This window comes from Apostichopus japonicus, chromosome 22 (genome assembly GCF_037975245.1).
Source record: "Apostichopus japonicus isolate 1M-3 chromosome 22, ASM3797524v1, whole genome shotgun sequence".
NCBI lineage: Eukaryota > Metazoa > Echinodermata > Holothuroidea > Aspidochirotida > Stichopodidae > Apostichopus > Apostichopus japonicus.
Genome location: NC_092582.1, coordinates 15,042,980 through 15,068,462, shown reverse-complemented (window position 1 = coordinate 15,068,462; position 25,483 = coordinate 15,042,980). Strand labels below are relative to the sequence as shown.

At 36.4% G+C, this 25,483-nt stretch overlaps 2 protein-coding genes across 8 annotated transcripts in view; one reads left to right on the top strand and one right to left on the bottom strand.

Annotated features, from left to right (window-relative positions):
* Window positions 1-775: 775 nt before the first annotated feature.
* On the top strand, window positions 776-18,744 carry LOC139964032 (protein O-mannosyl-transferase 1-like). Of its 3 annotated transcripts, none has more exons than XM_071965340.1 (18): window positions 776-880; window positions 3,504-3,722; window positions 4,553-4,707; window positions 5,444-5,590; window positions 6,376-6,484; window positions 7,640-7,705; window positions 8,136-8,229; window positions 8,906-9,061; window positions 9,745-9,927; window positions 10,357-10,487; window positions 10,901-10,997; window positions 11,854-11,946; window positions 12,224-12,338; window positions 13,132-13,217; window positions 13,395-13,511; window positions 14,258-14,384; window positions 15,046-15,226; window positions 16,454-18,744. In XM_071965340.1, the coding sequence occupies exons 1-18, from the start codon at window positions 870-872 to the stop codon at window positions 16,632-16,634; spliced, it is 2,268 nt and encodes a 755-aa protein (XP_071821441.1). In that variant the 5' UTR covers window positions 776-869; the 3' UTR covers window positions 16,635-18,744. The 3 variants fall into 3 exon arrangements, with proteins under 3 accessions (XP_071821441.1, XP_071821442.1, XP_071821443.1); XM_071965341.1 differs by having other exon boundaries at window positions 776-890; XM_071965342.1 differs by having other exon boundaries at window positions 861-1,005.
* The window catches only part of LOC139964037 (serine/threonine-protein kinase Nek7-like), a 31,366-nt gene continuing 24,627 nt past the window's right edge, over window positions 18,745-25,483 (bottom strand). For all 5 annotated transcript variants that reach the window (XM_071965348.1, XM_071965347.1, XM_071965350.1 and 2 more), the window contains one exon: window positions 18,745-25,340. In XM_071965348.1, the coding sequence (XP_071821449.1) occupies window positions 25,212-25,340 (129 nt within the window). In that variant the 3' untranslated portion in view covers window positions 18,745-25,211. The remainder of the gene's footprint in view (window positions 25,341-25,483) is intronic.

Here is a 25,483-nt window from a genome sequence, read left to right as displayed (position 1 = left end):
CGAGAACCCCTATACAAACAGTGGAATATTTTACAGATAATGAATGGTTATGAGTGCAATAGTGCAAATATTTCATGAGTTGAAAGATGGAATGTTCCATTCAACGAGGCGCAGCCGAGTTGAATGGAACAAATTACATCTTTCAACGAATGAAATATTTGCACTATTGCACGAATGGAAACCATTCATTATTTGTTTTATACAACATATTATAATTAAGATGGGTAAAATGCACTCATGCAACAGATTGTTTTGAACAGACAGGTTTCTCTGCTCTCTTACCATTGAAAAAAATGCTATCAAAAAAGTATAACCCATGGTTCAGTCTATTTCATAGAGTGGAATAGAGCGGATTTTGCATGCAATCGATGAGCAATTGACCAATCAAATGGCCGGAATATAATTAGGTGTTGTATAGTGTATCGATCGTTACCGCCAGCAAATCCTACGAAATCGGAGGGCGATTAAATAGCTTAAAATTAAAACCATGGATATATAAACAATATGAATGGTTCATCTTGTAATCAGTATATACAAACCCTTTCTTGGCAAAAAACACACTGCAAAATTTCTGTTATTAAGAATGTAACAATACCTTAAATTATGACCTGTATTATGAAAAGGCGCTATGTACGCAAAGCGGTTCTGACAATGCATGGCAAATATTTTCCTAATAAATGTCGGCCCAGCAAAATACAAAATTTTCAACTAGGCCTATTTGATATTTGGTACTTAAAAATGTCTTTATTGAACTACGGTAGTAAACCTTTCTAAACTTTTTTATTCTGTATGACCAGAATTTTATTAATAATTAGGCTAGACTGAAAACGCTTTCGGTAATTTCTAGTTCAGATCCGTGACCTGCCTCGATGCTTCTTGTGTATGTGATGGTTCGTTCTTAGCAAATACTATTCAGAGTAACATTACCTACATTCGTTTCCCAAGCCTGCCATTTGTTTTGACATACTGTAGGCTATGTTTATTTATGCTGCAAGACTCCAGCTGGTACCCTAACTTAGTTTTGCTTTTGAGTAATTATAATTAAGTTAAAGCTAGGCTAGACCTAAGGTCACCTAACGTTAGGCTATGTTGTCCTTGTTTGAATTTGTTAATAAGTTATGCTTACAAACTTAGCCCATGCTACACAAATATGCAGTCTAGCGTCTAGGCTAGAGTCTAGGGTAAGGCCTGGCCTACATTTAATAGGCAACCAAATGGACAACCAAATAGTATCACCTTACCTAGTGTGTGCACGGGGTTTCCGGGTACCTGCCAGATGCGATACTACCCGGTTCCTAATTTATTACCCGAATCCTACGCAAAGTGTGTTTTTTTTTTTTTGGAACTGATGGTTAGGCAAGATTTTTCCCATTTGCTTAGTGTGGTGTTAGGCTACTATGTGGTCGAAGATAACTGCAATAACGAAAGTATTCCATGCATATCTTATAGTGTTTACACGGGTCCAAAAATCGGGAACCGGGTACCCGAGAGCCGTTACCCGTCGGGTATCCGGGTACCCGGGAAAAAATTGTTTACCCTCGTGTTTCACAATTTTCAAGAAATTACATATTGGATGCTATTATAAATGAAGTATATTCTCTACTGACAATGTTTTCACGTTCAAAAACGTATGTGTAAGGTAAGGTATAAAACCTTCCTCATAAATTTCTATTTGCTTTTTTCTATCATAAACTTGTTAATTACTTAATATTATTAACATTACTACTAATTAGAAGTAATGTTGTTAACATTGCACTGCCGCCGCTGCTTATGCAGGCTCTCCACGTCTATTGGATCACACCATAAAAATATCCAAGTTAGCTCCTAAACAATTTTTACTACTACTATCTACCCAGGGTTCGCATAAGCCGCGAGATTACGCTATTCGCGCAATTTGATCGCATTTGGAATACACGATTTGTAAAAAGCCACTTGCGATAATTATTTCTTAGTTATCCCGTCTATAATCCATAAACATGTCGTAAAATTCCTTGTCAGCCTTTCCTTCTATGAAATAAACGAATGAATAAATAATCAATTTTTCCACATGGTAGCCTAACACCACACTAAGTCAATGCATGAGAAATCTAGCTAAGCCTAATCATCTGTTTATTCGCTGAAATTGTGACGCAGTTATAAGATATCCATGGAACACATTCATTATTGCTGTTACGTTCGACCACGTGGTTGCCTAACACCACACTAAGTCAATGGGATAATCTAGTATAGCCAATTTCAGCTAATAAACAGATGGTTAGGTAGATTACCCTATTGACTAAGTATGGTGTTAGGCAACCATGTGGTCGAAGATAACAGCAATAGTGAAAGTATTCCATGGATATCTTATAACTGCGTCACAATTTCAGCAAATAAACAGATGGTTAGGCTAGATTTTCCCCATTGACTTAGTGTGGTGTTAAGCTACCATGTGCAAGAAATTGAAATAATTCTCACAATTATTATTTATTCATTTGATTATTTCATAGTAGAAAAGACTGACAAGGAATTTTACGAGATGTTTATGGATTATAGGCGGGATATCTAAAATATAATAATCGCAAACGTTTATTCAAAATGCGATCAAATTGCGCAATCTCGCGGCAAATGCGAACCCTATGCCTGCATGAAAGATAGTAGTAGTAAAAACTTGTTTAAGAGCTAAATTTGATATTTATATGGTCTGATCCAATAGAGGTGGAGAGCAAACATGAGCAGCTGCGGCATTGTGATGTTAGTAATGGTGTTAATTATATGAAGTTATTAAAAAGTTCATGAAAGAAACAAAAGCATATAGAAATTATTGAGGAAGTTTTTATACCTTATCTTGCACCAACGTATTTGAACATGAAAACATTGTCAGTGGAGAATATCATTCATTTATTATAGCATCAAATATGTAGTTTCTTGAAAATCGCGAAACCTGAGGGTAAACAACTTTTTCCGGGTACCCGGATACCTGACAGGTAACGGCTCTCAGGTACCCGGTTCCCGATATTTGGACTCGTGTAAACACTAACCTTATGGTCCCAGGGACATGCAGAAAATTCCTTAAAAATTTGCCCCTGAGAGAGATGAAATTTTGCTGTTTTTCTTACAAATACTTATGGTCTGCTTATCTCAATCTATGATTACATCATTAGCAATCAATGTTCAGTGACCATTTGTTGGCCTTAGTATAGTAATAACTACCAAATCTGCTCTACTAATCAGCCAAATAGATTGTAATGTCATTAGCAATATCACAGTACATGTTTGCTCTGGTTGATTGGTCAAACAGACTTGGCTGTCAATAAGTACTATTACTGTAATAAACCAGGTCACCAAACATTGCTATAGTGATGCGCTATAGATTGAGCTGTAGCATTAAAAATCTTTCTTCCTGTTAATTTGTTGCATATAAAACATCTCCACCATGTTCACGTTGAAATTGTTCACAGTGAACACCCAATGCGTTCACCTGCACTCTTTTAAAATATACCATTCTTTCTCTTTCATTTTGACAGATATGTGGTTTGCAATGAATTTGTGTTGCGAACCTTAAATGAGATGGCATGTGATCACATCTCAGACAATGGAGAGGCTAATAAAAAGATGAAGCAAACTGCTAATAGAACAGAGCCAATTTTTGTGGTGAATTGCAGTTTGGATCTGCTCCTTGTTGCAATCACATTGATAGCATTTGTAACAAGACTATGGAGACTAGAAGATCCACGTGGTGTCGTGTAAGTAGCATTTATTCAACTTGCTGGCATCGTAAGATGGCACCATATCTTGGTTTGTACTGGTTGTTGTGTTTTGTAAGTTATGTGTTGTTTCTTTCATTTCCTTTAATAACTACTTTGGAAGATAAATTTAAGAAATTAGTAAGTGTGGTTAAAGGTATGTTGTATTGGCCCCAAATATGCCACATTTAAATATGGTCACCTTTGGTCAAAATTTTTATACTATTTCTGTTATCACCCCGGAGGAAATTTAACCTCACTGGGATATTCAAACTTCTTGTGTGTTCATTTAGAATGTGTGAGAATGGAGTAAAGACCTCCAGGAAAGTACTTTTTGAAAACTTCCAGCAATTATAGCGTGCTATAATTTGGGACAGATACAGACTACCTTTAAATACATGCATCTTATTGATAGTATGGCCTACGTTACACCGTGTTTATATCCAGACCGCTCCTCTTGTCTGGAATTTATGGAGCTGAAAATGTAATTGATATACAAAAAAAAGCACTCTGTAGCCTCAGTAAGCTTTCTGAAGAATATCTCACTGAAGACATCATTGACCACCTACATACTGTTAACCACTGTTCCTGGATGACTTGACAGTTTATCCCATGAACAAAGATGACATTCAGTGTTTGCCTGGGGATAAGATATTGATATTGGGATTTCAACTAACAGTGTGGAATACTTTCCTCATGAGTCCCCATTGTACCAATTTACTCACTCAGACTTGACCATGGAAACCCACTTGGACATGTTGGTAATGCCATCAAAAAACTGAAATTCCAATTTTTAAGGGCCACATTTTTCCTGTGAACATTTTTTACAGATTTGATGAGATTCACTTTGGCAGATTTGCAGGTCTCTATCTTCAAGGGGTATTTTTCTTTGATGTTCATCCACCTCTGGGCAGACTTCTCATTACTCTCATGGGCTACTTGTCTGGTTTTGATGGCAATTTTGACTTCAGCATAATTGGAACCGGTCAGTGGTGGCACGTTGCAGATTATTTTCTTCAATTTTGAATGCCAATGTTGTCTGTTTGTATCCCTCTACAAGGCTACAGGGAATTTTTTGTTATCCTGTATTACATTGCAAATCTGCTATGCAAAAATTTTGCAAAGTGCTATATACAAATGCTAAGAGCAAAGTGACTTTTTGTAGACAGGAACCAACATATTTTATAAGAGACCTCAGAGACTTCAAAACTGCTAGTGCAGCACAACATTTGAATTATTCCTTGCCTCGGCTTGATATCATCTTTGAAGAAATACAAATGAAACTTCTGCATGGGTGTGTAGTTGATGATCCAATATCAGTAGACTTAAGACAAGAACCAACGTATTTTTTATAAGAGCCTTTAATGTTGTTTAATTTCAATTTTATAGTGGCTTCATATTTTCATTCAGATTTCCTGTAACCCATTTTCTCCGACCAACAGAACACCCCTCTCCGTATCGCATGTGGCATTTACGACCCATTATCGCCGCCCAACAGAATACCCTGTCCGTTTCCCATATGACAGTTACGACTCATTTTCTCAGCCCTATATATTACCCCTGTTTGTTCCTTATATGGCATTTACGACTCATTTTCTCAGCCCTATATATTACCCCTGTTTGTTCCCCATATGGCATTTACGACTCATTTTCTCCGCCCTATAGTTTACCCCTGTTCGTTCCCCATGTGACATGTACGACTCATTTTCTCCGTCCTACAGAATACCCCTGTTCGTTCCCTATATGGCATCTACGTCTCATACCAGCAGTCTGTGGGAGCCTCCTGTGTCCCCTTGCTTACCTCATCTTATCGGAACTTGGTTTCCATCAGTATTCAGCCTGTCTGGCAGCATTTCTTGTATTAACTGGTAAAGTTACGAGCCCCTTTGTCATTTTGGAAAAATTTATGGCAACAGTCTACAAAAAACTACGCCTGGATAGTCCTCCATATGGAGTTGGTCTTTACTGCTTAATATTGCTCTCGATCAAAGTATAAAATGTGAAAAGATGTACCTTGTGGTGATGTTATTATAGTAGGGGATGTATCTATCGATTAAACTGAATGGGATTGTGGCCTTGCAAATCAGTTAGTAGCCAAACCTATTGAAATGGGAGTGTCCACCATGCAGTCATGGATCTCTACCCAGAAAAGAGGCAGGGAAGGAATTTAAACAAGAATTTGACAGAAATTATTTTATATAAATGAAAACAGTACTTACCAGGGATTATTTTATACATCAAATTTGTTTTTTATAACTTCCTAGTCATTTCTTTGTTGTTATTTATTTACTGTGCTTAAATGAACTTATTTCAAAATGAGAGGTCAGTCCAGTGACGTGATTGCCACCGATGCTTCAGATCATCGTCCTGATCTGACCAATACCACACTTTGTATCTTTTCTTTAATAAAGACTGTACTTATTTCTATGGAAGCCTTAAAAAAAAAAGTGTTTACTGCCAAGATACCTTCACCAATGTGTAATCTCCCTATGGATGGTGATAAAGTTTTCAAATTGGGCTTTGGTAGGTAACGTTCATTTCATAGAACTTTGCTAAAGAAAGATGTTCTTCTTTTTTCTTATCTTTTTCATGAAATTTGCAATTTTGAATTAATTTTACAATAATTATCGTTTTGTTTTGACCTCTCTTCCAGACAATGCACTCCTGACCCAGTCGCGTTTCATTCTCATAGATTCGATGCTATTGCTGAGTCTCCTTGCCATGATTTATTCCTTACTCAAATTCTTAAAATACTTTAAAAGGTAAATAGAAATGATTTTTCTTTGCTATCACACTTTTCTTACAATTGCGAAACTATTGGCTCAATCTTTTGTTGTGTAACTCACTATTCTTAAGATATAAATCGAGGCATTTTCGCAATTCTTGAACTCCTCTTTTTAGTGAATCTTAATTCTAGTAACGTACCATCTGTGATATTTATGCTAGAGAAAGATTTGAATCTTGCAATACTGTTTTTAATTACAATGTCTTTGTGTTATTTGGTTGATTCTAGACATTTGAAACACATTTTACTGAAGATCCTTATCAAAGTAAAAATAATATGCAAAATACTCAGTCCCATGCTTTTATACCTTTTCCTATTGTTGTTGTATGAAAATTTGTAAAAAATATGCAAAAGAAAGGCATATTAGCACTTTGATATTGTGGACTGCTGTTCGACTTATGTGTAAAACTTCACATAGAGAGAAAAGAACCGTGTCAAAACTATTCAAAAGAAAGAAATACTAGCTCATCGATATCATGGACTGCTGAGCAACTTATTTATGTGTAAAACTTCACAAAGAGAAAATAATTGAGAGAAAAAACTGTTGGCAAACTGCTTATCTAATGCTTAAAGCCTGTGTAGGTAATTATGCAAATGTCAAAGGGACTGAGTTTTCGATCATAGCAGGATCTTCTGCCTTTAAAGGATATCCCTTCTAGGATCGAAATGTCAGGCCCTCTACCTTTTACATAAAATTGAACATTGTAGTGACAAGAAGAGCATTGCTAGCTTAAATAAAGAACAACCATAGTTTTGCCAGACAGATTTTTTGGCACGCTGCTTTATGGTCACTGTCATTCTAGGATTGGAAGTAAAGATGTGAAAAAACATTGCCCATCAATAAGGATAGGAGCCCTTACATGAGTAAGAAAATGCAACAAGATTTTCTGTTCTCTTTTAAAGAAAATTGATCATTTTGCTCAGAAATATTTTGTACACAAATGAAGTCTTTGTAAGTCTGTAATGTGTAATCAACTACTTGAAGGCCTGGCAGCCAGTCAATTTTTTCAACAGTTCTGTTGTGTCATCAAGTTGCTGAATGTCACTACCTCGTTTCCCAGGTTTTTTTGCTTTGCATTACTCGTTGATTCTGTTCTATACCTGGATGTGTTTCTCTTCTTTTTATCGACAGGCCATTTAGTCTTTATGGTAGTGCTTGGGCAACCGTACTTTCCCTGTCCATCACAGCCTCTTTAAGGTATGTTTTTGCCCCCACCTTTGAAACCTTTATCAAATTTGTACAAACTATTGGAAAGATATGTTCCTTGTACTTTTTTGGGGGAGGGGGGCAAGGGAAGAGGGGGAGAGGATAGGGTAAGGTAGGGTAGAGGGCTGGGTAGGAGGTTTAGAAAAACTTAAGATTGTTGAAAGGATGGACAATAGAAATGATTGACAAAGAGTTGAGATGAATAAATGGCTTGAAAGATTCACCTCATTAACAGTAAGTACAAAGTAGTGTAAAAGCATTTGTTTCTTATATTGTTGGATATCTGTTTTGTATGTGGATGGCTGGCTTGACTGAGATTGAGAAGAAAATTGGTTTGTTTAATAAAAGTAACTATAAAAGCCTACTTTCCCACTAAGCATAGACCAACACATTCGATTCTGTTTTCTGTCATCTTATCCAGTGTTAAATATTCCGGTCTGTTCTCTGTGTTGTTGGTCTCTCTGGTGCTCCTATTTTACTCGTGGAGGATGATAATTGACAAGACAATCCCACTGGTAAGTGACTACGGACCAGTCTGGCCCAGAATACCCTTTATATTCACGACACACAACATGTTGACCCTACGTCTCCGTTTGCAATTCACAAAGGGGGGTTTCATGAAATCGTAGCATCGATCGATTCAGTGCATGAATTGCTTAAGATGAGGAGAGAATGTGTTTATGTGACTCCTCATCCTATATGAATGACACAGCACTTTGTGCTATATTTGCATACAATCTGTTGTTCTGTTCAGTGCTTCAGTGTATTGCATATTCATGAGAAGCTTAGCCCTGATTACCCTTCATTTTTACATTACAGACTGTAATCCCTCTGTCCCATGCGATGTTTGGGTAGAAATTCCAATCAAACTCCAGCAACCGTCAGTTTCGTTCATCTATTAAGGATCTGTTGGGGGTATTTTTTAGATGGCAATGATTTCTAACAAAGTGATTATTTAGAATAATTCAAAGTATTGTTCTATTGAATCCCATAAAAGAGGAGAGTGACATGAACCGAGGGAGAGGGAACAACTTTAAAGAAAATTATTACAAATTTTTCTGGGGCATATTCCTTATCCTCTGAGAGCCAGGTCAAAGTTGACTTCACTTTGAAAAAATATTTGAAATGGACATGAAATATCTGAAACCTGGGAGGATGAAATGTCCTTTTTTGTCTCATCAATATTCACAGATCCAAGTAGCGGTCCGTCTTCTGGGCTACGCTCTCTTTTTCGTGGTTTTGCCCGTGGTTCTCTACTGCCTCATATTTTGGCTGCACCTGAGTCTGTTGTGGAAGAGTGGAACACATGATGAAATGATGTCCAGTAGTTTCCAAGCCACTTTAGAGGTGACTCAATTGTTAATTTAATAACACTTAAAATTATCCGGTTGCATTCGCTGTGTGACATTTATTGCGACTCTAGGAATTCAGTATTAAACTTATGTTAATAGAAGACCAACTTTTGAGTGTCATAAGCCGGTACGATGCAACCGCGACAACAGCTGTGCTTTAACTGTGATTGCATGACACGCTACATCTTAAAAGGAGCATGTTGCGTTTAAGTATCACCCTAAAGGTGATGCCTGCATACTGTTTATTGTGATCCTTAAGAAAGGTTCGGTGTGCATGCATAATTGTTTGGCCAAAAAAATTGTCCATTTCACGAAAAGGTTAATTACTCATTAGTTAGTGTTCGCCAAGTCAAAATTTCTATCACAGTATTCTGTCTTTCATCGATCGCAAGTTGCCGATATGTAAATGAATGTAAGTGACAATGGAATGCTAAAGATTCCAGATAAATGCAATATGGACCTTTAACAATGAGAAACAGATTAAAAGTAAGCTTGTGATTTGGACTGTACTGTGCTAAAGTTGTAACCTTCTGTATACTCCACTATTAATCTGTACGTCATGTACACCTCCTATGATGAAACTGTTCTATTTTCAGTGTGTACTGTGTATGAGAAATTGGCAATAAGGAACTTTTTCTTTGAGTTTTCAATTGTTTTTTTTTTTTCTGTCTTTGATAGGGAGGTCTAGCTAGGATCACAGAGGGTCAACCCAGAAGGATAGCCTACAGTTCCCAGATCACCTTGCGCCACACCCATGGTACCCCTTGCTGGCTTCATTCACACTCGGACCCCTACCCCGTAAGGTACAGTGACAACAGAGGGAGCAGCGCCCAACAGCAAGTCACCTGTTACTCATACAAGGTTTGTCTCTCAGAGTTTGATTTGTATGTTTGTATGCTATACGAACATTTCTGTTAATAGGTGGGTTTTCAAGACCCCACATAGTAAATGTGTTGGCCTACCGGTAGTATTTCTCCTGGCAGGGGAATGGAGAAAACCAGTATCACTCTTTTTCAAGCCTTGGAAATACCCACCTCCTTAACTTCACAGGATCTTGTAACGTCAAATCGGATAAGAGAATACCGACTGGGAATCAAAAGTTGTTGCTTGGTGAGAGCAGAACTGTTATGATCAGAAAGAAGCAGAGGGACACATTAACTGTGGAATAGAAACCCATAAGTAGATCAACTCTTAAACATTTATGCTGATATTTATTTTCACTGCATCTTGTTTTTGAATGAAACTGAAGCTTTTATCAAACCTGAATGTTGATTTTTTTTTTCTCGGTAGGACATCAACAACTGGTGGATCGTGGTGGAGCAAGATGCAGATAGTATTGATCTTAACAGTCCTCCAAAGCCGGTGAAGGATGGTGACATCATCAAGCTTATCCATGGGGTCACGGGAAGGTCACTCAACAGGTATACATCTATATAGGTCTACTCTCACCAATAGCACAACATTACACTTTGATGTACAGCATTTGACACAGTACAATATCCAGGGAATATCCGAGATTTACACCTCTCAATTTCTGTGAATTGCCAACAACAGCCTTGTATCATTTGATCTGTTGTAGCATATGCAAACTGGAGCCTATACCGCAATTTTTGCAAAGTTCCGTGTTTTTTGTTTTACCCCAGGCTCATCCCTGAATATCGCTCTTTGGTTAAACTTAAGATATCCATGCCGCTGGTCTTGGCATTTGTGCGGTCTGCTTTCCATTTTGCTCGATAAAATGATTGCGGTAAATTCTTTGCTCTATCCGATATAACGGGTGAATAAACTGACATCGTTGCTATTTTTTGTTGTTGTTTTTGTTTGGTTTTAACAGTCATGACGTGGCAGCGCCAATGTCTCCACAGTGCATGGAGGTGTCCTGTTACGTCGATTACAACATCTCTTTTCCAGCTCAACCACTTTGGAGAGTGGTAAGTTTGACCAAATTGGAAACTCGTTCGAGGGAGACCTTTTTTGCCTGTATCGCCAATTCTATCGTGCGTTGATAATTGAGGGATGTGTAACAGAGTAATGTCGTAAGTTAAATTTGAGGGAAATTATTTTAGCGGAATTGAGCCACCCGATTGTCGTTGTGGTCTTGATAACTAAGGTGGATATTGGTAAAGTTGATCCAAGATAGTTATGGTGTTGTATTATAGCCATTCAAGGAGGCCTTTAATAGTTGGATATTACAAAAGCGACTGGGATGCTAACTCCCATTGACAATTCCCATTGATATTGCACAAAGTACAATGCAATTCAGTGATGATTGTTGCCACCATAAAACTATACACTGTGCCGTAACTGTGCGTATTGTCAACCAACATCAAAAAAGCTATGTGCGCATGGTTGTATGCAGAAACGCATTAGATAATAACTTAACCAATACTCTACCAATGCTTTCAAAATGCATAAAAACATGTGTGACAAAGTTATAATACAACACCATCACTATCGTGGATAAAAAATACCAATATCCACCTTAACTTATTTTTGTGACTACAACAAGAATCGGGTGATTGAGCAGATTATGGATACGTTTCTTTCTTAATTTTTTTTCTTTTGAACCACATATACATTTCTTTGTAGTATGAGGAGGGAACTACACCAAGACATATTTTTCAACTGTATAATTGAAGTTGTGTTTAATTTTTACTGAAGTGGGACATTTGCATATTATTACATGAATTGGTCATGTCTTTAATATTGATCAAGACATAAAGAGAGATGACTGCCTTTGATATGCTAGTTTTGATGTTTGATTTTGATTTTTCTCTCTCCTTTTAGGAACTGCTAAATGGTGCTAAGACAAACCAGACTTGGCAAGCGATGAGTTCACATATTCGACTGATACATGTCACAACGAATCAAGCTCTCAAGGTAAGACTCACTAGCCTTATTTATAATCTAGGAATTTGATAGCAGACGTTGTAGTATTCTTCTTGAAGTGATGAGATGGTTTAGGGGATGTTGGGGGGGGGGGGCAGGGGGTGGTAAATATTATACCATTGAATATAGAAACTAAACTTGACAAACTAACATAAATATCTGCATGATACTTTCATTGTAATGTCTACTTCTTAGAGTGCTCTTAAAGCTGCACCATATCCTCAATCATGCCGTAATCATTGGCTATAAACTTCTCTATTCTCTTCAGTTCACCGGTAATCAGCTCCCCGACTGGGGTTTTTACCAATACGAAGTAGCCACAGACAGGATACATCAACAAGAGGCAACGGTCTGGAACGTAGAGGAACACCGTCTATCTGCAGGTTGGAAGGACATCTCGTGAACTTATTAAGACCTCCGAGGCCTATATTACGGGGCTAGATTTATTCTGCTTCTGTCAGTAAATTAGTCCTCTTATGGGAGATCTAAACCAGTAGATAATATTCAGGACAAGCACAAGTTGCAAGCCTGCTGGTGGAATGTTTTTTAATTCATATTATTAATTATATTATATGATATGATTTATGTTATAATATAGTGTACCATACATGGTTTACCCATTTGCTATGTCAAAATATTTTTTAATAATGCTAAAAGAAAGAGATAAAGTTTGAAGAGAAATGATGATAGAGTAGTCTGTTCCTCCTCTAATGTGTTCAATGCATCCTTTACCCATCTCTGTCATGCCGTGAAAGTGTCCATTAGCTATAGGTTGCATCCAAAACCCGCCGTTTGTACCGAACTGCAGGTTTTTTCCAGTTGGTCAGCTGAGTGATCAGTCCCATCATTTCGCACCTTAGTTGAGCTGCCTATTCATCTATTACGTAACTCTTCACACAGCTAGTAGCCAAATTACTATCAGATCAAGGCAGACATGGCAAAATGTGAACAAATCAACTCTTCCAAACTCACCAGTCTGTTTGCAGGAGAGATAAAGTTTCAGTAAGTTGAGGTCAAGAGAGCTGAAAAGTGCAACCTATGGTTAATGGAGTAATTCTTGTCATGGTTAATGAGCATACAGCCAGCAGTGAAAAAAGGAAGTGGTTGTTTTCATTTTACATTGTTGTGATTTAGCATTTATTTGTCTTCTCTTTTTTCCTTTCATATCCATTTAAGCTGCTACTTCTCAGGACCACCAACTTCCACCCGATATTTGGTCCCCTGGCAACCTTGGATTTTGGGAAAAGTTTTTGGAAGTCCAGGTATGGTGTGATTTTAGATCTTTTTTGATTATCATGGAATGCCAAAAGAGACATGGATACCAATGTATAGTGTATCACTACAGTTTTAGCTAAGATAGCTCTTATTTCTTTTGAGTGAAGTTAAATAGTTGTGATTCACTTCTTTCTTTCTTTTTTTTTTGCTTCTCCCTGCTTTAGATGAAGATGTTATGGGCCAATAGTGACGTTAACCAGGAACACCAGTACAGTTCCTCAGCCTTGGAGTGGCCCACTATGAACAGGGGGGTGGCATACTGGATAAGTCCAGACTCAAATGTAAGTCTTTCAGTGCAATTTGACTAACTTTCATCTATCTTCCTCATCGACCGTGTTATCTAGCTGTAAAGTGAAGGTGAAACTATTTCTGTCCAGATGAATGGTTATATTTATTCAATGTTAAGGATTTGTGGATATAAAGTTGGGCACTCCACTCGTCCCATTAATCTGGATTCAAGTGATAATGTGTGTGACCCGAAGAGTGAGGTGCGCTAACTAATGTACATATCCCCTCTGTGGTATTATTGGAGGCTTCTGGATACGCATTCGTCGTCGTGCACCTCGTGTCCATGTATGTTAAGGACTGCGACAAAGCATAATACCTCCCTCTATATCATACTTCTCTCAGGTATATTTCATCTAATGTTAAGTGGGCTTTACTACTACCCGCAGTCTACTGTTTCCATGAGTTCATATCATAAAGCATATATACAAGCTACCCTCCACCTTAAGTGACCCTGGCTACTTCCCTGCTCCCTCCACCCCCACCCCCTCTCCATCCCCTCTTGTAAGGCCTGGCCTGATAAATCTGCTGGTAACTGCACTATGGGTAGCATACGGTCATTTCAGTAACAAAACTCCTACTGACTACTTTAAGATTGATATGTTTGACCGAAAGATGTTCGATACAGGATATTCCTCAACAGAGCAGAACGAAAGGAAACTATTTCCTAATCCTCTTCTGTCTCCTTTCACGGAAAGACTCATAAACTTGATCGAAATCTCTTTAATGATTTCCTCGGCAGGCACAGATTCACTTCCTGGGTAACCCTGTGACTTGGGTTAGTGGTCTGGTAGCTGCTGTGTTGTTCTTTCTTATGTTTGTCACATTGGCCGTACGATGGAGGAGGCAATGTCAGGACCTTACTCCAGGTAACGTAACGAAAGCGTCGGAAGTGATTCATTTAACAACGTCGAGTACGAAATGGTCAATGAACGAACGCAATCCACACAGTTTGCAAACAGAGACCTCCCCTTCTGTTGTTTTGGCCTTCATGCATGTTTTTTTCCCTCTTGTTATTAGAAAATTTGAGAAAAGTAGTTGTTGATAATGTGATCATGGGCCACACTTAAGATGACTTCAATAGGCCAACACGGACAGGTATTGTCTCATCTGTGTTATAGAAGAATGCATTAACAGACTTTTAATATTACTCCATTATGTTTGCTGTGAAAAATGGCGACTATATTTTTTGACTGTCAACAAAGTTGGACTTTTCCACACACATTTTGGGCATTCAGTCTGTTGTACTTTCAGCATACTTTTTAACAATCTGCATATTTTGACTGTCAAGAAACGTTGCCGTTCATGGTACTTTGAATTCCAAATTATTATCACTTTAAACTTATTTATTCATGTTTTGACTTTAACACGTGATGACAGACTCTTGGCATATTTTTGACATTCGTCATACTCTCTTTGACTTTCGTGATTTATGTAGACTTTCAGAACTTTTCGACATTCGACAAACTTTTATTTCCATATTTTTACATCCGGTATGTTTTTGGCATTGTCACTCTTTTTGACTTTCAGATGAGTGGACTAGATTAATCCTCTCGGCTGTTTTACTCGTAGGAGGATGGGTCTTCAATTTGGTCCCATACATGTTGATGGAGCGGACCCTGTTTCTTCATCATTACCTGCCCGGACTTCTTCATCTCTTGATTCTCCTACCCGTTACCGTAGAGATGATGTACAGATACGTCCTCTTCAGGTAAGATCCGTCTTCCAGGAGCAAACAGACTCACTGTATGTTTCGTTTAAAATTGCCGTAAACTTAAACATGGATCTATCTGAAATTGTCAGGTCACATGTTCTAGCGAGCAGTCCAGTCGCAATGTTAAAGCAACATTTTACATCGTCAGCAGTCGCTGGTCATTTTGATTTTTTACCAAATCTGAACGAGTGTTACCCAAGATTGCCATTAATCAAACTAAGACACCCATTTTAAGTGACACTTTGACAAATTTAAACGAAGGTAATGCTATCGCTCAATTATAAAAACAATAAAAAAAAATGGGCTCAGAAACTCTTTGTCGTAAACTGTCTCAATCACACGAAAGAATATCTTGGAAAATGTTGTTACCTACAGATCGTTATTGAAAATAAATCTTGACCAATCAAACTAAAAAACTACATCAGTATGGGATCATAGGTCGTATATTATATATTACTTACAAAAGCTATTTCAAATGTTGGCCACAGCTCTTATGGTGGGTTGCGTCGGTAGCAGAAAACACAAAACAAATGATCATTTAACAAAGATTCCAAAGTCAATATACAGTTTAGCCATCAAACACATGAGAGACTCAGATTATATTGGATGGCAGCTGAAAAGTGCTATCAATATAATAATATAAGATTACCTGTTTTTCTGTAATAAGTTGATATTTTACAGAGAAATGTTCAGATAACAAGATAATGTCTTAGCCAAAAAAATTATTGTGAATTGATTACTTATAGTTATCTTCACAATTCAACAACTTTTTGAAAAGTGATGAAAGACAACTTTTATCACATCTTGCCATTTCAACAATTTTCTACAAAATGTTAAATTGTTTACTTCTTTCCAAGTGAGCAATTTGGCAGTTTTGCTGAAAAACTGATAAAATGATGCCTTTTTTAATGCAATTCATCAATACAGCAATTTCCTGAAAAAAATGTTAAAAAGTTGACTCTTTTATCACATGCTGCAATTTGACAATTTTATGAAAAACTGTTGCAACGTCAACTTATTACATCTCGTTATATCAACAATTTTCTGAAAAATGACAACTTATTAGGGTTAGATATTCTTGTCTTGTTGGCACTTTTAAGCTGCCGTAGGAAAAATACGTGAAGGAAAAACACAAATCTGTCCACACATTTCAAACTTTTTAATGGAAATCATGGTGACAATCAGTAAAAATTAAAACTTAAAATTTTTCTTCAATAACCAAAGATCCTCAATCCAGAGGAATGTGATGACGGCCGTGCTTCTCGTTTGGTTGACGTCCGTTTTTCTGGCATTTGTGAGACTCTTGCCTCTCAGCTACGGACACACGTCTCTAACTGAGGAAGATATCAAGTCTCTCCAGTGGCGGGAAAGCTGGGGGTTCATCTACAGGGAAGAATTTAAGTAACAGTGACACTTAAAGGCATTGAAGACTCGCCCCAAACCGTGTGCGGCCATCTGGAAAAGTTAACTTTCCGTTGCTTGCAAGTGAAGTTTTTATCTTGTCGCTACAAAATTCAGACAGTAATGAAACGTGATACCTTGTTATCTTTAGCTGGACCTGAGATGTCCATCGCTGTATTGTTTGTACACTGTGCTGTGGGTATTGATCGTAGCTGTATGTACAGACTGTACACTAGTGTCTTATTACCGATGGTCGCAAGCTGTATGTGTGTATTTTCTGGGATCGATGGTGGTGTCTAACACTTCTGTTACACCTCATTCGAAACTAGGACAGATTACGGACATTAGACGTTTCTTTTTGCGTGAGTCTTCACACCCTTTAATTCGTATTATCTTTGAGAGGTCCAGTAGGTGCCTGAAGCGACATTCATATAATGCATGCAAACTATATGCAAAATTCATCCACTAAAGCTTTAAAATGGACGTCAGAGAAAGTGACAACTTTACGAGCAAATAACAATGGGATCTGAATCTGATCGATTTGATGTTTAAGCAGATGGTGTTGTATTTCTTTACCTATTGGCCATATATGCAATTGTAATATATTTCCCACCAATTCATTTTCTCTCTTTCTACCAAAGAAACAAGTGCATTATTACATACCAACTCAACAAAGTATGTTATTGTGGTCAACTTTTTTTTTTTAAGTTCGACTGGTTTATACTGCATAGTAACTACTTGATGACGGTAAGTATGTCAGACCACAGGTGGAGATGCCAATTAGGCTAGATAAATCTGCTATAAATGAAAAGTCTCATCGTTCAGATTTAGATTCAGAATAAGGAATGTTTTAAAAGAAGATACCTGACTATTTTAAGGTCACCAATTCTGGTCACGTTGTGTGGCATTTTCAGGGGTACTGTGTTTTCATTCTTTTCTCATTTTTTCTTCCCAAACTTTTCATCGGTAATCTACGGCTTTAAACGTTCGGGTAAAAGGTGGTGCTAAACTTGTATATGCCGAGTATATTTATGAAGTAAAGGTAAGAATTAAATACAAAGGATGTAAAGAAAGATATAATCAGTAGTTCATTAGTTTCAGTACATTCAAAATGTAACATGACACAGTACTCTATAATGTTATTTGTGGACTATAGATCAAACTCTCTCTTCCTCAAGTTACTCAACAAGTATTCAAACCCAATGATGTGACATCGTCTTACACTGGTTCGCATTCAAAAACCGTTTCAAAACCTTGACACATTTTATGCACCTTGTGACAGTTGTGTAACTTTACTAAAAAAAAATTCAAGTGTGGATTTTCGTGGCGGCAAAGCTTTAGAAATAAAGGAAAAAGGAATGTCATCGTAGTGAAAATAAAGATATTTTGGTCCCAAAACTAGGTAAGATATTATTCCACAAAAATTTCAATTTTTCTGTATAATCCGTTGGCCTAAATAGGTTAATACTTTATGATAACGTTTAAGACAGTCGACATGTTTTTGAAGGGTGAAGCCTTGAAGATCAAAACTAGATCCAGACACATAACCTAAACTAAACCTGTTTCATTGGACCGCTTTAATTCAAGGGATTACAAAGTGAAGCTAAAAGAAGCACCGATAGATGGTACCAAACTTGCTGTTTGTGTTACTATGGAAATGTATGAAGTTTATCACAAAGTTGTGACAAACGATCCAACCGGTATTCTAAATTTGTCAGAGACATGCTGTGAAAAGTATATTGTAGGGCTCTTTTAAACAGTGTCTATTTGAGGATCTAGAAGTCTGTACAGGAAAATTGAAAATCCTGCAAGCTATATTATTCCTGTCTTATTCGTTTCAAAGTTCGTACAAAATGTCTCCTTCGTTAATTTAAAAAAAAAAAAAAAAAATGGTTCTCGTGGATTCATTCGCCGGGCATATCGAAGTTGGTGGAAAAAGCAATTTGGAGAGAAAGCTGTGCAATATGTGGGAACGTTATGAACATTTTTCTTTCTTTTTTTTCTTCTTTAATTTTTTCTTTCATTTTATTATATAAATGAAACGGGTGGTTGCATTTTTGCCTTGTTATAACAGTATGCAAAAACAAAGACAAAAAAAGGCTTGGAAACAAAAATTGTTGAAATTTTTTGTACTTTTTTTTTATTTTTGAAATCATCCAACACACAATATCACAGTTAAATGTATGTACATATTAGATATCGCACACACAGTTGAAAGTTTGGTCAAATGTACATTATAAGTCAAGTATTTCTCTACTCAAGTCTATTTTGTAAATAAGTTTCAATGAACTTTAATTCATAGTAGAATTTTATATATAGTGTTTCATATATCTTTACGTTCTGCTCGGCTGAAGCTTTCTTGCATTACAAAACCAAGGATAGAGACAAAATCAATTAACAGAAAATCTAGTTCCAGGAGTAAATGAACTCTTCATAAACTGAAATATATCTCACTGGTATTGAGTTTGACTTCAATGTATTTCTACACAAAAACAAAAAAATCTCTAATTTTTAGATTGACAACTCACAACCATGGATTACATTGAAGGGTATGACATGACAATTAAAAAGGTATCAAAATGTGGTCAATATTTTCTGAATCCAGAATATTGTACTTAAAATCATTCTTTAGGAAATTTTTGACTTTTGTAAAAATTTATCTTCACCATTGACTACACCAACAATACAGCATGACCACTGAATATGTATTGCCCATTCCTTTACGTGGACAGTAGAATTCAGAACAAACATACTCAACTGTTATAATAATTCTGATGGCTTGTATTACTACCCAATCAGTACCTCATTTTTCTGCCGTTTTGCAATTCACAACCTTTGAATTGTGAATTACTCAGAACTTTGGATTTACATCAAGTCACTCTATAATAACTTAAACTGGAGGAGGTATGTGTAAAAGCTACATATAAAACAGTTCACACCCTTAAGATAATGTGACACATTGGTGATATGACATGAAAATACTCGCTCATGCATTCAAAGAAAAAATTTTTAGGAAATTTGGGAGTCCCTCACAATGAGTTTTACAAGACTTTTTACAAGTCATATTGTACATCACTTCATAATAACTTTCACGTTAGTGTATTTCTGCCGGAATTTCTACAGTATTTTAATTATGCTGGTTTTTTTTGAAAGGGTACACAGCTTTGGATCACATTGAAAACATGGACGATATCACCAATAGTAATATTCCCTTAATACCCTTGTAAAATTATTGTCTTTGAAAGTTTAGTATACCTCATATCGCATAGAAACCCAATTAACAAAATATATTGTTGTTTTCCTAATATTTTTTTTTAAAGAACAGGTTGTAGCTTTGTTGAATATTTTGAAAGAAAGCTTATACACAGGTTTATAAGTATTGATGGAAAATGCAAACATGGCCATTTCATACACCAATTCATATGAAACAAATTCAGCTGCTAATATCCTGAATATATAATGAAATAAATGAATGACCATAAAATCTATAAGAGAGCAAAGCATGTTTCATCCATGGTACAGGGAATACTTCGTTCAGCATTGCATTGCCAAAATGCTTCGTTAATCACCAACTGACTAATTTTATATTAATTGAGACCAAAGATGTAAAAGCAGATCGTTTTCGTTTTACAGGGACCATAGTTATTTATAAGTGACACAATTTCAGATCCTTCAAAAACGGCTGCCAAAAATTTGAAGACTGAATTCTTCCCTGAATGGACAGTGCCACAAGCGTGAACTCGTGGTATATCGACCATACATATATGAACATATTTCAACCCACAGACAGTAGGAATTACATGTTACTGTAACTCCACAGTGCTGCATTGTGGATACAATGTTCGAAGAACCATAGGCCAAATGAAACGGATTTCATCCACACATGCTATTATACGCATAACATTTCACATGTTAGGGTAAATTTTTTCATGCTAACAGGGTATGACTGCAAGGTACAAAGACCTATTCAATAATGTAACCAGACGTCCTAGATTTCAGGTGGAAAAATTGTCCCTGGATTGAATGTGTACCGTCATAGTCACAGGAATAATATCTTTGAATTAGTATATAATAAAAAAAAATTCAAAAATGCCCTTTCATAATTTCAATTTTACCTGGTTTGCTTTCTGTTGGTAGAGACAGCTTTAATCTAAGTTGTTATTGTTTACAAGTTCTGCAAACTTTGAAGTTCATTCATGAGCCAAATATAAGTACTGACCGAGTTTTTTAACAAGGGGAAGGGGGGTCAACATCAATCATGTCCCCAGACTTCCTGGAAAACTGAGCATGGTCGACTGAAATTTTCAAATCACTGAAGCCCTGGTATAAACATTTTTCATGATACTTATATAATAAACACCCCAATATATTACTACATCTGAAAACACACACGTGAATTATCATTTTTTACTGAGTCTTTACATTTTATCCATCTCCAGACATATCTCAAAAAAAAAACACCTTCACGAAATAGTAGAAAAAGTTATATCAAAATTTTTAAAGACTATTCTTTCGTTTAAGAGGAATCGATTCAGTACACAAAAAGTCACTCCATCATATACGCATATCCATTTTTTTTCACATCACAAAAAAAAAAAAAAAAAAATTGAGAAAAAATAATAATAATAATAATAATAATTAATAATCATCTTGAAAACCAAAATACATCTCTTTGTCTACATAAAACTTTCTCTCACCAACGGTTTACAATTTTTTATCTATGTCAATAATTTCCCTACATTTTCACGGTTTTGCTTTGCTTTGTTCTTTCTTCAAAAACAGGAAAACGACAAAACATCACCTTCGTTTTTCAATATCTTAAGAGAACAAAATGTCAACTAATCTCTTTGTTTTATTCAAAGATTTGACAAAATAGAGAGCAAAACAATTCCTATGAATTTGGGTTGCTTTGTGAAAGGACATTATGACGTTAGAAAATTCTGGAAACATTTCTAGACACTGGTTATATATATACTATCTAGGACAAAATTTGAATGATTAAATAAACCAAGCAATCTCAAAATGATAATTTATGAGGACAAACTTTTTTGCCAATTTGAGATGATTTGAGCATCTTTACGATCGAAGAGGATTCAGGGGAATCTGTTCTCGACAAATGTACTATTGCAATTTGATACTTTTCACAGAATGTCTTAAAGCCACTGATGCATTGTGGTTAAAACTGTTTAACATCTGTCTACCATTAAGTACTTTGCCCAAAAAAATGAGTAAAATGAACCCAATATATCAGAGGCAATGTTCAAACCACCTGTTCCCAGAAAACAGACCTTTAAATGGTTCCAGAACCTACTCAGTATCAACACAAACATTCAATCTTAATCACATTTTCTCGATTATACATAAGCAACTTTCTACAGGTTAGCAATCTTAAATTCTGTCTCTATATACGTTGATGGTGAATATGCTACATTCAAGATTAAAAGATAGTATGTTTTCTTTTTTTTCTGCTTCCTTTCAATACACATCACCCTATCTGGAATCGACAGGAGACAAATTTATAGTAACACTGTGTTATAAAAGAGACAATCTTCTGTCAGTTTCCCTGATCTATACAATTGATTTTTATTATTACAAGAAGAAAATTGTAGCACAAAAGGCATGATTTTGTAGAGAGAGAGAGAAGAAAAACAACAAAGAAAGTTATCAAGGCACAGTGGGAACTGTTCCCATGACAACTACAAAAGGTATTTAGGTAGCTTACAAGTATTCACAAAGGCAAAGTCTAGGTTTTGGTGAAATAATTTGCCAATGGCCGATCCAGGGTTTTCTCAAAATGGGGTGGAGGAGGGGTAAGTATATGAATTTTCTGAAGATTTAATGAACATTTAATGAATGCAGCTGAAAATTTGGTCACGATGTCCATTTTTTCCCCTTAAATCAAAACTATATGTTTATAGCTAATTTTAATGCCAAAAATTTTAAGAGAGGGAGGGGTGATAGGTCTCCTTGGATCTGCCCACGTATAGGGTAGGAAGGGAAAAGATGGAAGGGAATTTTGGGTTTGCAAATGTAACAGACAGGAATGGATAGATAGTTTATAATAATTAATTCTACTTAAAAACAAATTGGTAATTATAAGAGCAAGCTTGTATAGTGAGCCCTTACAGTGTGAAGACTATTTAAAACAGTTGAAATGTATTAATGACAACATTGACATATTGGCAACCAGCCAACATGCATCGATAGAGCTTCAACTGCATGTGGCTTCAACGGTCGCTGAAGAATGGCTGAATGTACTTGTCCACCTTGTTTTTCCCTTCATTTTTTACTTTTTATGGAACTTGATAATATTTAAAATTTTCTCACTATTATATTCCCATTTACTAAACTTGTTTCACTTTACACTCTTATTCTTTTTTATGGATATTATTCATATTATATTTATTTTCTTTCTGGCTAGTTTGCAGACTGAAATACAGTTCTTGATGCAACAACTTGGCTGACTAGTACAGATTGCCTTGGCTACAATTACCACATCATCTTGCATGTAAATGGGGAGGGCATATGTAATGTTGGATGCACAAAGAAATTAAAATACATTTAGCTAAATCTATCAGCAGCGTCAGTTGATGGGAAAGCTAATCAGGCATAATTTGCAGTATCAATGTAAACAACACACTGATTGAGTTGAGAAATCCACATTTCAACACAAATCTGAATAAAGCCAGTTTGACTGGAATAGAAAGACTTCTAGAGATATTTCAAGGTCACATCACAGATCTTTTATAAGTTGAATATCTTTGGTTTCTGCAAGTTTCAACATATCCCAAACGACCATGCAAATGCAAATGACAGTTTCAACGAAAATGTGCAAAAATTGAGTACATTACATGTAGATGACTGAAAATGTAGGTACGAAGCATTCCCATACTTTCATGGTGTTGTTTTGTGCAATAGGTATATGGCACGTTTAAACCCAGTTGGGACAATTTTCCTTTATAGAGATATATATATATATTTATATCTGTATCTATCTATATCTCTCTATATATGTATATTAATATAGATACATATATATATATATGTATAAAAATATAGATACATATATATATATGGCCTAGTCCGTTAGGGTGTTCACATACCAAATGGGAAACCCGGGTTTGAATCCTGGTGGAGGTAATTTTTTTCACTGTTCTGGATTTCCAACTCATTACATATCACTACATTAGATGTATGTATATCCATATATATGTACATTGTACTTTTCTTTTTATGCTACAAAACAATAGTACTGACAATATGAATATCCTGTTTCTATCAGATCAAGGTTAGGAACTCTTCATACTGTCAGTACAAGTGCTTTGAAGCATGAAATGGGAGGACAGTATAAAGTCATTAAAGTGCTTATTAACATTGCAAATTTGTCAGAACTGGTTCCTTAGTGTTTATTACATCAACATGCATATTCACTATATCCTTGTCTTTACAGTCAACACAGATGTACCCATATACATACCACTGTGGAAATATTAAGTAAATATTAGAGCCAATTCACTACATACAACATTACACTTGCAGCTTGTTGAAAGTATCACTTAACTAAGCAAGACTTACAACCACTGAATATCATGAAAACGATACCCATATCAGGTGATGGTCATGGAATGAGGAGGGGATGGGGGTGGGGGAGGGAAGGTAGGGGATAGAGTTTCATATGCAAAAATATCTTGTCTTGGAAATGCACACTAGTTGCAGAGTGAGCCACTGCTAGGATTCATCATTTTCTCAATTAAATGAAATGGTAATTATCATGACCTGAAAATAATATTCTGAATAAAAACAAAACCCTGCTACCCTAAAAAGATAATAGACTGCTTATGAAGGAAATGTTTTGTGCTACATCGACTGTTGATGTCCGTGAATACCTTCATATAGTAACTGAACGACTTTAACCATTATACATGTAAACAAAACAAGAGCTTGGGAAGGTGGGATGGGTGGGGGGGGGGGGAAATGGGTGTTAAAATATAAGGAAAGTAGGCAATAAGAAATGGTGTTACCATAATGTCATGACCATAGTACACCATTTCAACAAATTTCAAATACAGAAAACTTCAGAACAGTCAACTTTGAATTTTACAGGCTTTACCTACAGAAGGCATAATTCAACCAATCACACCTCATTATATGCATACTCTGTAAATGGATTCTCTCTCACCCTACCTGTTCCTTACACATCCTTCCTGCTAACCCCAATACAGTGTAAATTACAAGTCACTCCCTGTTTCGCTTGCTGTAACCAAGTAAACGCCTTTCAGGCACAATTATTGAGCCTTTCGTTGTCCCATGATAAGGTTTCATGACACTTCCAAGTAAAATTATTACATACAGAGATGGTTGGCATGGAAACCATCTGCTATAAATAATACAGCAATGACAAAGATATCTTTGGGCTTATGAAACCCCTCCGTGGAGGTGCGAAGATCGAAGATGAGGAAGGTGACGAAGATAGCATGTACCGTCTCTCTTGACCGGGGAGATGGGAACGACACACACGAAGAAACATTCAGGACGAAGAGAATAGCGGATTATTCCTGTCTGGTCGTCGTAGTGGTCGGCCCTATTGTTGTCCTTGCTGGCTCTGTTGTAGATGATGGGTGTGCATCTGTCGAGCTTTCTCGTGGATGTAGGTGATGTCTGGTCTTTTACTTGGATCGGCATGGATACACATGTTTACAAGATTACACAGCTGGAGAATGAGGAGGAGGAGGCAAAACAAATATATGAAAAGTTAGATCTTCCCAAAAGTGTTATATATTTCTGATGTTTTGTCAAAAGAAAGGAAAGGGATGGGGGAGGGAGAGGGAGAGTGAAGGCTGTACTCTATGCAAC